This window comes from Chiloscyllium plagiosum, unplaced genomic scaffold (assembly GCF_037043375.1).
Source record: "Chiloscyllium plagiosum isolate Xiang-an unplaced genomic scaffold, Cpla_swu_hap1 HiC_scaffold_12, whole genome shotgun sequence".
In the NCBI taxonomy this organism is placed as follows: domain Eukaryota; kingdom Metazoa; phylum Chordata; class Chondrichthyes; order Orectolobiformes; family Hemiscylliidae; genus Chiloscyllium; species Chiloscyllium plagiosum.
The window spans coordinates 87011476-87024344 of record NW_028270150.1 but is presented as its reverse complement, the minus strand read 5'-3'; the positions used below and the strand labels follow the sequence as shown (position 1 = coordinate 87024344).

The window sequence follows — 12869 nt, the reverse complement described above, 5'->3', positions numbered from 1 at the left end:
CCCTTCAGTAGGAAGCATGTTGTTAAACATGAGAGGGTGAAGAAAAGATTTACGAGGATGTTGCTGTGACTGGAGGGTTTGAGTTATAGGGAGAGGCTGACTTGGCTGGGGCTTTTTTCCCTGGAGTGTTGCAGGCTGAGGGGTGACCTTATAGAGGTTTATAAAATCATGAGGCACATGTACAGGGTGAATAGCCAAAGTCTCTTTGCTGGAGTGGGTGAGTCCACAATTAGAGGGCATTGGTTTAAGGTGTGAGGGGAGAGTTTTAGAAAGGACTTGAAGGATAGTATTTTCATGCAGAGAATGATGTATGTATGGAACGAGTTGCCAGAGTAGTGGAGGTGGATATAATTACAATCGCAAATTCAACCCAAACTCTGGGTCAGATGACACCTTTGTAATAATTAAAAACACAGAAATAGAGAACACATAATGGATCATCAACGCCACACTCACAGGAATCCGATTCACCAGAGAGGAAGAAAAGGACAACCAACTCCCATTCCTAGACGTGATGGTACAGAGAACACCGAACGGAGAATTGACCACAAAGGTATTCAGGAAAGCCACACACACAGACCAAGTCCTAAACTACGAAAGCAACCATCCCAACACACACAACACCAAGGGCCACAACACACTGCAGTACACCAGAATTCCAAAAAGAGGAAGAAGAACACCTATACAATGTATTCGCCAAAAACGGATACCCGTGCAATTTCATCAACAGATGCCTAAGGGAAAGACAACGGAATGAGGACATAGAACATAGAACATAGAACATAGAAGAATACAGCGCAGTACAGGCCCTTTGGCCCTCGATGTTGCGCCGATCCAAGCCCACCTAACCTATACTAACCCACTATCCAATGCCCGCTTAAATGCCCATAAAGAGGGAGAGTCCACCACTGCTACTGGCAGGGCATTCCATGAACTTACGACTCGCTGAGTGAAGAACCTACCCCTAACTTCAGTCCTATATCTACCCCCCCTTAATTTAAAGCTATGCCCCCTTGTAATACCCGACTCCATACGCGGGAAAAGGTTCACACTGTCAACCCTATCTAACCCCCTAATCATCTTGTACACCTCAATCAAGTCACCCCTAAACCTTCTTTTCTCTAATGAAAACAGCCCCAAGTGTCTCAGTCTTTCCTCATACGATCTTCCTTCCATACCAGGCAACATCCTGGTAAACCTCCTCTGCACCCGTTCCAGTCCCTCCACATCCTTCCTATAGTATGGCGACCAAAACTGCACACAATATTCCAGATGCGGCCGCACCAGAGTCTTATACAACTGCATCATGACCTCAGGACTCCGGAACTCAATTCCTCTACCAATAAAAGCCAGTACGCCATATGCCTTCCTCACCGCACTATTTACCTGGGTGGCAACTTTCAGAGATCTGTGTACATGGACACCAAGATCCCTCTGCTCATCCACACTACCAAGTATCCGACCATTAGCCCAGTACCCCATCTTTTTGTTATTCTTCCCAAAGTGAATCACCTCACACTTAGCTACATTGAATTCCATTTGCCACCTTTCTGCCCAGCTCTGCAGCTTCTCTATATCCTGCTGTAACCTGCCACATCCTTCCTCACTGTCAACAACTCCTCCGACTTTCGTATCATCCGCAAACTTGCTCACCCAACCTTCTAACCCCTCTTCCAGGTCATTTATAAAAATGACAAACAGCAATGGTCCCAAAACAGATCCTTGCGGAACACCGCTAGTGACGGCACTCCATGAAGAAACTTTGCCATCAACTACTACCCTCTGTCTTCTTCCATCCAGCCAATTCCTAATCCAAACCTCCAACTCACCCTCAATGCCATATCTCCGTATTTTCTGCAGTAGCCTACCATGGGGAACCTTATCAAACGCCTTACTAAAATCCATATATACCACATCTACCGCTTTCCCCTCATCAACCTCCTTCGTCACCTTTTCAAAGAATTCAATAAGGTTTGTGAGGCACGACCTGCCCTTCACAAAACCATGCTGACTATCCTTGATCACATTATTCCTATCCAGATGTGCATAAATCCTATCCCTTACAATTCTCTCTAAGACTTTGCCCACAACAGAAGTGAGACTCACCGGCCTATAGTTACTAGGGTTATCCCTACTCCCCTTTTTGAACAAGGGAACCACATTTGCTATCCTCCAGTCTTCTGGCACTACTCCTGTAGACAAAGAGGACATAAAAATCAAGGCCAATGGCTCTGCAATCTCCTCCCTTGCTTCCCAGAGAATCCTAGGATAAATGCCATCAGGCCCAGGGGACTTATCTATTTTCACCTTTTCCAGGATTTCCAACACCTCTTCTCTACATACCTCAAAGCCATCCATTCTACTTATTTGTGACTCAGTATTCGCATCGACGACAATGCCCTGTTCCTGAGTAAATACTGAAGAAAAGTATTCATTCAGTGTCTCCCCAATCTCTTCCGCCTCCACACGCAACTTCCCACTACTATCCTTGACTGGACCTATTCCTACCCTAGTCATTCTTTTATTCCTAACATACCTATAGAAAGCCTTAGGGTTTTCCCTAATCCTACCGACTAAGGACCTTTCATGTCCCCTCCTTGCTGCTCTTAGCTCTCTCTTCAGGTCCTTCCTGGCTACCCTATAACTCTCAATCGCCCCAATTGAACCTTCACGTCTCATCTTAAGATAGGCCGCCCTCTTCCATTTAACAAGGGATTCCAATTCCTTATTAAACCACGGCTCCCTCGCACGACCCTTTCCTCCCTGCCTGACAGGTACATAATTATCAAGGACACTCAATAGTTGCTCCTTGAACAAGCTCCACATATCATTTACACTCTTGCCTTGGAGTCTACTTTTCCAAGCCACACATCCTAAGTCATGCCTCACCGCATCATAATTTCCCTGACCCCAGCTATAACTCTTGCCCTGTAGTACACACTTATCCCTCTCCATCACGAGAGTAAAAATCACCGAATTATGGTCACTATCCCCAAAGTGCTCACCTACCTCTAATTCTAACACCTGGCCTGATTCGTTACCCAGAACCAAATCCAGTATGGCCTCACCTCTTGTTGGCCTGTCTACATATTGTGTCAGGAAACTCTCCTGCACACATTGAACAAACACTGACCCATCTAACGAACTTGAGCTATAGCTTTCCCAATCAATATCAGGAAAGTTAAAGTCCCCCATAACAACCACCCTATTACTGTCACTCATCTCCTGAATCACCTTCCCTATCCTTTCTTCAATGATTCTAGGACTATTAGGAGGCCTGTAAAAGACTCCTAACAGGGTGACCTCACCTTTCCTATTCCTAACCTCAGCCCAAACTACCTCAGATGGCAAGTCCTCATCCATCGTCCTTTCCACCACTGTAATACTATCTTTGACAAGCAATGCCACACCTCCCCCTCTTTTACCCCCACCTCTGACCCTACTAAAACATTTAAATCCTGGAACCTGCAACAGCCAATCCTGTCCCTGTTCTAGCCATGTCTCCGTAATAGCCACAACATCGAAGCCCCAGGTACCAACCCACGCTGCAAGTTCACCTACCTTATTTCGTATACTTCTTGCATTGAAGTATACACACTTCAAGCCACTTTCCTGTTTACAGGCACCCTCCTTGGAAATTGATGCCATGTTCCTAACCTCCCTACACTCCAGGCCCTGCACCCTGAAGCTACAATCTGGGTTCCCATGCCCCTGCAGAGTTAGTTTAAACCCCCCCCAAGAGCACTAGCAAACCTCCCCCCAAGGATACTGGTGCCCCTCAGGTTTAGGTGTAGACCATCCTGTTTATAGAGGTCCCACCGTCCCCAGAAAGAACCCCAGTTATCCAAAAACCGGAATCCCTCCCTCCTGCACCATCCCTGTAGCCACGCATTTAAGTGTTCTCTTTCCCTATTCCTCGAATCTCTATCACGTGGCACGGGTAACAAACCAGAGACAACAACTCTGTTCATTCTAACTCTGAGCTTCCAACCTAGCTCCCTGAAAGCCTGTCTAACATCCTCGGCACTCCTCCTACCTATGTCGTTGGTGCCAATATGGACCACGACTTCGGGCTGCTCCCCCTCCCCCTCCAGGACCCGGAAAACACGATCAGAGACATCACGTACCCTTGCACCTGGGAGGCAACATACCAAACGTGAGTCTCTCTCGTTCCCACAAAACCGCCTATCTGTGCCCCGAACTATCGAGTCCCCAATTACTACTGCTCTGCTCTTCATCACCCTTCCCTTCTGAGTAACGGGGACAGGCTCCGTGCCAGAGACCTGAGCCCCGTTACTTACCCCTGGTAAGTCGTCCCCCCCACAAGTATCCAAAACGGTATACTTGTTCTTGAGGGGAACGGCCGCAGGGGGTCCCTGCACTGGCTGCTTCCTCCCAGTCCCCCTCACTGTCACCCATCTATCTGCCATCTTTGGAGTTACTACTTCCCTATAACTCTGATCTATGACCCCCTCTGCCTCCCGAATGATCCGAAGTTCATCCAACTCCAGCTCCAGTTCCCTAACACTGTCTTGGAGGAGCTGGAGATGGGTGCACTTCCTGCAAGTGTAATCGGCAGGGACGTCGATGGCATCCCTCACCTCATACATGTTGCAGGAGGAACATTGCACTGCCTTCACTGCCATCCCTCTAAAGCTAACTTTTATTTTAAAAAAAACTGGGTCTAAAGAATACAACAAGCAAAATTCAGCACTTACCTACTTACCACAACAGGTGTTATTATTAGGTTAGAGGAGGAGGGCGGGTGGGAGGCACTACCCGTGTAGTGCCTCGGGTTCCTCTCCTTCGTGCTTTTAAAGGGGGAAAAAACCTACCCAGGTAAGCTTACATGCTGCAACCCAAAGGACTAGCCACACTACCATACATCAAGAGTATTTCCGAACTGACAGCCAGACTACTGCGACCACTAGGACTCATAACAGCACACAAACTAACAGCCACTCTCAGACAACAATTCACCAGACGAAGGAGCCGATACCCAGCATGAGCAAAACCAATGTAGTGTACAAAATCCCATGCAAGGACTGCACAAAACACTACACAGGACAAACAAGAAGACAGCTAACGATCCGCATCCATGAACACCAACTTGCCACGAAATGACACGACCAGCTATCCTTAGTAGCCACACATGTAGATGACAAACAACATGAATTCAACAGGGACAACATTACTATTATTGAACAAGCCAAACAGAGAACAGCCAGGGAATTCCTAGAGGCATGGCACTCATCCACAGATTCAATCAATAAGCACATCGACCTGGACCCAATATACCGACCACTGCCATGCACAGCTGGAACTGACAACCGAAAGCGGCAGATTCAAACCACTACAAATGCCGGAGGAAAGATCACAGAAGCGCTTCACAAGAGGCTCCCTAGCACTGAGGATGTCACCTAGACAGGGGACGAAACGTCTGCAACACAAATTCCCAGCTTGGCGAACAGAGCCACAACAATATTTAAAAGACATTTGGATGTGTATATGAACAGGAATGGTTTTATGGGCCAGATGCAGACAAATGGGACTAGGTCAGATTGGGATGTCTGGTTGGCACAGACAAGTTGGACTGAAGAGTCTCTTTCCATGCTTTGTGATTCTATGACTGCAGAGCTTAGATATGACCTATTGGTTATGGAATTATTAGATCTATCCATCACTTACCGCTTATGGTGTTCGCAAGTAGTCCTGTGTGGTATCTTCACCAGGCTGACACCTCATTTTTAAGTTTACGTGGTGCTGCTCCTGGTATACCCTCCAGCACTCTCCATTGAAACAGGGTTTATACACTGGCTTTATGGTGATATTTGAGTGGGGGATATGCTGGCCAAGAGTTTGCGGATTAAGCTGGAATACAATTCTGTTGCTGTTGAGTGCCTCCTGGATGTCCAGTCTTGAGTTGCTAGATCTGTTTGAAATCTGTCCCATTGAGCATAGTGCCACATAACATGATGGAGGTTATTGTCAATGTGAATATGGGACTTCCACTCTGCAATGACTATGCAATGGTCACTCTGTTTTGGCACTAGGCCTTACATGGTGAATTTTCCAGGGTCAACAGGGCTGTTGTCTATTCTGGTGCCTAGGTCGATGCCAGATGATCCGTCCAGTTTCATTTCTTAGAGATTTTGTAGTTCTGATGTAATTGAATGGCATGCTCGGCCATCTCAGAGGGCAGTTGAAAGTCAACCACAATGCTATAGGTATGGAGTCACAGGCAGATTTTATTCCCTAAAGGACGTTAGGGAACCAGATGGGTTGTTCCAATAATTGGTTATAGTTTCATGGTCATCAGTGGAATTTTAATTCCAGATTTTACTATCATTATTAAAAATTATTATTCAAATTGCACCATCTGCCACTGCAAAACTTTAACCTGGGTCCCCAGAACATTAATTGGGTTTCTGGATTAATAGTCCAGTGATAGTACCACTAGGCTATAGCCTTCCCCGTCATTCAGCAATGTTAATGATGTGGAGATCAAGGGAATTGCTTCGTATTTCTTTTGTTGGAGATGTTTTTTGTTCGGTGCAAAGGTTTCTTCTCACTTATCAGCTCATGCCTCAGTATTCCAGTTCTTGCTGCTTATGGACACATTGCTTCTATATCTGAAGAGTTGTGAGAAATTCCATTGGGATTGATAGAAGCAAATGTAGCAGCCAATTTACACGTAAGGTTCCACACCACAGTGAGAGAATGACAAATGATCTTTTTCATGATTTTGGTTAAAAAGTAATTACTTCCAATGGGACGATTTCAATTTATTTTCTCATGTTGCAAAGAAACCTAGTTGGTAGATGTATGCCAGTTACATTGAAATTGATACTCTCACTAACTTTTGTGGTAGAAATTGCTTTTCACAACTGTCTGATGTTGGTATTAAACTCTGCTCCTTTTGGGCGAGATGTCAAGGTAAGAGCATTATGGTTAACTCGAGAAAGAGAATTGATGTAAAGTTCAGGTTATTTGCCGATAGGAATTACCCACATTGTACTTGTGATAGGAAAACTTTGTAAATAAGAATGAAATGTTATTTGAGATTCTCAATGCTTCCAAACAGTGCAGTTAATAAGTATAATGCCAATCTGTTTTATTAACCAATGAAACAAATGACATCTCTTTTGATCTAATTTAATACTGGAATATAATTTCTGGCCAAAAAAGCTCTATTTGACCAGGCGACCCTGCTTACTTCAGCGGATGCCTGCAAGCTAAGGACAGATGTATTTGGTGAAAAGTAACTCTTCTTTATTCTGGAGATTATAATAGTGTGGACTTTGTTACAAGAATATAACATGTTATTGAATTTGAGATTAGAGAAGTAAACTGCGAAAGGTCATCGGTCCAACATTTGTTATAGTTCCTTAATTGACTCCAGATAATGTTATAATCCATGTGGTATATTTATACAATGTGTGCAAGAATCCAGAAAGTTTGAGACTTCTAAAGAGGAGGTCCATCCCTTTTTAATTACTTCATACAAGTATTTCTAAAATAATTTTGAGCAAAGTGCATCCATTGTTGTTATGCCCTACCAAATATTTAAATGATGCTTGTTTTTTTTAATTTTGTTTTTTGTGCATAGCATCAAATACACTGCTGATTGTCATCATTGAGGCTCAGCCCTGGCTGTAAAATTCTGATTTTGATTTTGTATTTCAGGGGCAGATTTCAGTCGCATGCAGCAGTTCAGAGGAAGACAACAGTGAATCATCAGGGCGGCGATGCAGAAAACTCCTAAGAACACTTGAGCCATTTTCACTGAAGCAACACACTACTCTGTCAGATGATCAACGTTTCAACAGTGACAAAGGTATTTTAGTACAGAGCGACTTATAGTTTCAAGGCCTGAAACCTGGATGAAGGAGGGTTCTTAATCTTGGTGGACTTGGTATTTGAGCAGTTTTGTTTATTTATGGTTCCTGCCACTTAAATGGATCATGCATATCACAGGGAGCTGCCTTAATCTGAAAAACATTGTTGTAGGAATCTCTGCATTGGTGGTAGTTAAATGTATTCTTCACTGTGTTGCAGATAGTTTGTATAAATACTTGCAACAGTGGAAAAGCCCTGGATTTGAGGCAGTGTTGAATATTCAGTCAGTTATTTGTACCTGGTTAAAGTGCAGTTACCTTGCTGAAATTGAACTGTGATGTGGGGCTGTCGCATCCACAACGAGCAGTAGAAACTGTACCATAGGAAATGTGAAGTGATTAACGTAGCATTGCTTTCTGTTTAATATCTCAGTTCCATAAGCTCAGTTGGTTGAATAGCTTGTTTATGATGCAGAGTGATGTATGTAAATTCAATTCTTGCACGGGATGAGGTTGTCATAAATGGCTCTCTTGGAACCATAGAGAGTCATAAAGTCACAGAGATGTACAGCATGGAAACAGACCCTTTGGTCCAACTCGCCCATGCTGACCAGATATCCTAATCTAATCTAGTCCCATTTGCCAGCACTTGGCCCATATCCCTTTAAACCCTTACTATTCATATACCCATCCAGATGCCTTTTAAATGCTGTATTTGCACTAGCCTCCACCACTTCTTGCCATACACGAACCACCCTCTGCGTGTAAAATTTGCTCCTTTGGTCCCTTTTGTATCTTTCCCCTTTCACCCTAAACCTATACCCTCTCGTTCTGGACTCCCCCACCCCAGGGAAAAGACCTTATCTATTTATCATATCCATGCCCCTCATGATTTTATAAACCTCTATAAGGTCACCTCTCAGCCTCCAATGCTCCAGGGAAAACAGCCCTAGCCTATTTAGCCTCCCCAACCCTGCCAAAATCCTTGTAAATCTTTTCTGAACTCTTTTTCAAGTTTCACAACATCCTTCCGATAAGAAGGAGCCCAGAATTACACGCAATATTCCAAAAATGGCCGGACCAATGTCCTGTACAGCCGCAACATGACCTCCCAACTCATATATTCAGTGCTCTGACCAAGAAAGGAAAGCATACCAAATGCCTTCTTCACTATCCACACGGTGCTCAGTGGTTAGCACTGCTGCCTGACAGCACCAGGGTCCCAGGTTCGATTCCAGGCTCGGGCGACTGCGTGGGTTTCCTTGGGTGCTCCGGTTTCCTCCCACAGTCCAAAGATGTGGAGGTCAGGTGAATTGGCCATGCTAAATTGCCCATAGTGCTCGGTGCATTAGTCAGAGGGAAATAGGTCTGTTACTCTTCGGAGGGTCGGTGTGGATTGGTTGGGCCGAAGGGCCTGTTTCCATATTGTAGGGAATCTAATCTACCTGTGACTCTGCTTTCAAGGAACTATGAACCTGCACTCCAAGGTCTCTTTGTTCAGCAACACTCCCTAGGACCTTACCATTAAGTGTATAAGTCCTGCTAAGATTTGCTTTTCCAAAATGCAGCACCTCACATTTAACTAAATTAAACTCCATCTGCCACCTCTCAGCTCATTGGCCCATCTGATCAAGATCCCGTTTTACTTCGAGGTAACCTCCTTCGCTGTCCTCTACACCTTCAATTTTGGTGTCATCTGCAAACTTACTAACTATACCTCCTATGTTCACATTCAAATAGTTTATATAAATGACGAAAAGTAGTGGACCCAGTACTATTTCTTGTCACAGACATGATTTCCATGCACTAAACCTTGCTGACTATCCCTAATCAGTCCTTGCCTTTCCAGTACATGTACATCCTGTCCCTCAGGATTCCCTCAAACAACATACCCACCATCGACGTCTATAGTTCCCTGGCTTTCCTTACCACCTTTCTTAAATAGTGGTCCTGCTGATCCCTCTCCCCTTTGAGAACATTCTGCACCCTCTCTGAGACATCCTTGATCCTGGCACCAGGGTGGCAATACACCATTTTGATTTTTTGCTGCTGGCCGCAGAAATGTCTGTCTGTGCCTTTGACTTGACAGTCCCCTATCACAATCGATTGCTTGGAACCCAACGTACCCCTCATTACATTTGAGCCAGCCTCGATATCAGAAACTTGGTTGTTCGTGCTACATTCCCCTGACAGTCCATCACCCCCTATATTTTCCAAAACAGTATACTTGTTTGAAATGTGGATAGCCACAGGAGACTCCTGCAGTACCTGCCTACCCCGCCTACCTTGCCTGGAGTTAACCCATCTACCTGACTGTAACAGTGGCTTTTCTCCCTTCCTATAACTGCCATCCATCACATCCCCTAGCTTTTGTAAATTCCTCATTTCATCTAATTGTCACGCCAATCGATCCATGCAATCTGATAGGATTCCCAACCATAGATTCTTCCTGCAGACATAATCATCAGTAACATAGAAACTGTCCCTAACTCCCACATTTGACAGGAAGAGCATATCACTCTACTAAAGGTCATCTTTGCTCCTTCACAATCTACACACCCAGAAAATAGCACAGTCGTATTGCTCTAAAAAACAGTGCTCCAGGCTAACTTAATACTTATGGTTTATATTTCTAAAATTTGATCAAGAGACAGATTTTAATAAAACATGAAATCAAGAAAGAACCCACTGTACTCCCTACTGTAGACTTACAGCAAGGTTACATGTTAGAAAGCACTTATCTGTTCGCTCTCCACAGGTTCCTCCAATGTCAACTGTGAATTTCTCTGTTTGTTAATTTTGCTGAGATGTACTCTGGTGTCCAGAGATACATGAACTCAAATAGCAAAAGCAGTAGTTATGCAGATTCACTGTTGTGTCAGTTAACAGTATATGTTTCTTTCTCTTTCTCCCTCACTAACCATGTGCTCACTGCCTTTTGTCTGTTTTTCTCCTTTCTTTAAAAGTGCAATTGTTTTGACTTTTTTCCCCCCAAAGTTCCAAAACAATGCAATAGCGCATAAAATAGTAATTTCTGCTCCTGGAATTCGAGGAAATCACCTCCAACACCGAAAATACTTCAAAAAAGGAGCAGCTGTTACAGCCTCAATTTTTTTTCCCATCCTCCATCTTGGTTACTCAGAATCCTCCATCTCAACCTCACTGTCATCTGAGACATGGTGATCCTCGGGTTAAACCAACACCATATAGGTTACTGGGTTCATTTATCCTCGGTGTTCTTTATTCTCTGACATTTCTCTAAATGCTTTTCAGCATTTTCATTATTCACAAAAAATTAATTTCCCTCTGTTCAAAGAACTTTAAATATGACAAACTGAAAGTAGTCAAAATTTCATAATTTGACAATCCTAGTATCAAAATTTCATAATTTAACAAGTCTAGTATCTAATTTTGGGTGATGCCTTTCTATATAGTAACAAATAAAGGGAGGGACAGAAAGAAAGGATGAGAAGCGAAGAAACAGAGGAAGAAAAGTTGAAAATGGGAGGGAAAACTGATATTTCAAATCTCTAAAGAATAATTCATACTCTGCAGGCAATCAACTTATTAGGTTCCCAGCTAGTGGTATTTTCATAACAATCATATTCTGCACAAGTCAGTTTGAGTATTGGATTAGTTTTTAATTGATATTTACGCTCAAGAAAGCATCTGCTATAATATAGCCTTTGCCTTGTATGTGAATAATTTTAACTTAAATGGTTTTTGACTATTGAAGCAGTTTTTTGTCATGGTGAGAAAGTGCATATAACGTATGAGCCGTTAGGGGAAGAGTTAAGTTTTGGATTGTGTGACAAAGGCTCAGCTAGCATGACTTTGACCAGGTAAGAACTTGCAGTAAACAATGAGGTGCTGGAGGCAACGGTAGTGGGTTAACGGGGTAAAAAAGCATCCATTGTGTAATGCCAGATGGCTTAAATCTTTACAGTTGATGCTCGCTGATTGCAACGGTTACCCAATCAACCTGGATGTTACCTTTTTTGGATGCTACTCCCTGTATGTGACTATATAATTCCTTAAGAATCTGCTGTTCAAGAGAAGACCGAGAACTCATGTCTTTGTGCACATGGTCAATCGTTCTCTCTCTGTCCAGGGCCCGGAATAAAGCTGGAGAAGTTAAAACCATACTGTGAAAGTTAAAGCTTCAACTGATACGGGGCTGGGGAAATAGAACGACAATGGAATCTCTTAACTGGAAAAAAGGTTGTGGACCATGTAAATAATCGTTTCTCGAGATTTGTTACATGTGTACTCAACAAGTTGATGTGAACTCAACATTGGACTCAGTGTTTCTTTTTTCATTGTCAAATATTTTACCTATTTAGTTTCCTGGAAAAATAGCTGACTGCCCATTTGATACTTACTGTGTCCTTTATTATTAGCTCTGCACCAATACCAATGATGCTGACATCAACAGTCAATTTAAATGACTTCCCGTTATTCAGTGCTGCTGAATTCCATGTTGTTATTCGCACAGTTTTCAAATTGTCAAAGACACTGACTTTTCTTTCTGTCCATTCAAATTTCTTGCTTCACTAGATGTAACTTTGCCTTGTTTCATAGTATGGCCCAAATAAATTGGACAAATTTGATTTTTGCCACTACAGCGTTGAAATTTGGAATGAACTTCTGAACTAGTAAATTCCTTTTGTGCTGATTCACCACAGGATTTGGCATTTATCTTTGGCACGTTTTGCTTCTCTCGGTACAACTTAGTCTTGCACTGTAATCTATGACTTGGTTCAATAATGTCATTATTCATCATGAACTTAATCTCTTCTCTCATTTGAGGTTGCTTTTCTGGGTTTAATCTATACAGATGTGTTTTAGAGGTAATGCATCCCTTGCATTAGCTTCTCCTACTCCAAGTTGCTATGTTTACACTAATGATACATAGCCAAAGAGATGGATTTCCTTGATTACTTACACAAATCAATTCAGGAGTTGTTTTCAAAGATTGTTTTCAAAGATTCTCATATTCCATCTAAACTTTTGAAGTGCCTCTAAATGATC

At 43.1% G+C, this 12869-nt stretch overlaps 1 protein-coding gene across 5 annotated transcripts in view; it reads left to right on the top strand.

The window, feature by feature from the left end:
* LOC122554951 (histone-lysine N-methyltransferase SETDB2) overlaps window positions 1-12869 on the top strand; it is a 100351-nt gene that overhangs the window by 72950 nt on the left and 14532 nt on the right. For all 5 annotated transcript variants that reach the window (XM_087993010.1, XM_087993007.1, XM_087993009.1 and 2 more), the window contains one exon: window positions 7687-7837. In XM_087993010.1, coding sequence (XP_087849136.1) covers window positions 7687-7837 — 151 coding nt within the window. The remainder of the gene's footprint in view (window positions 1-7686; window positions 7838-12869) is intronic.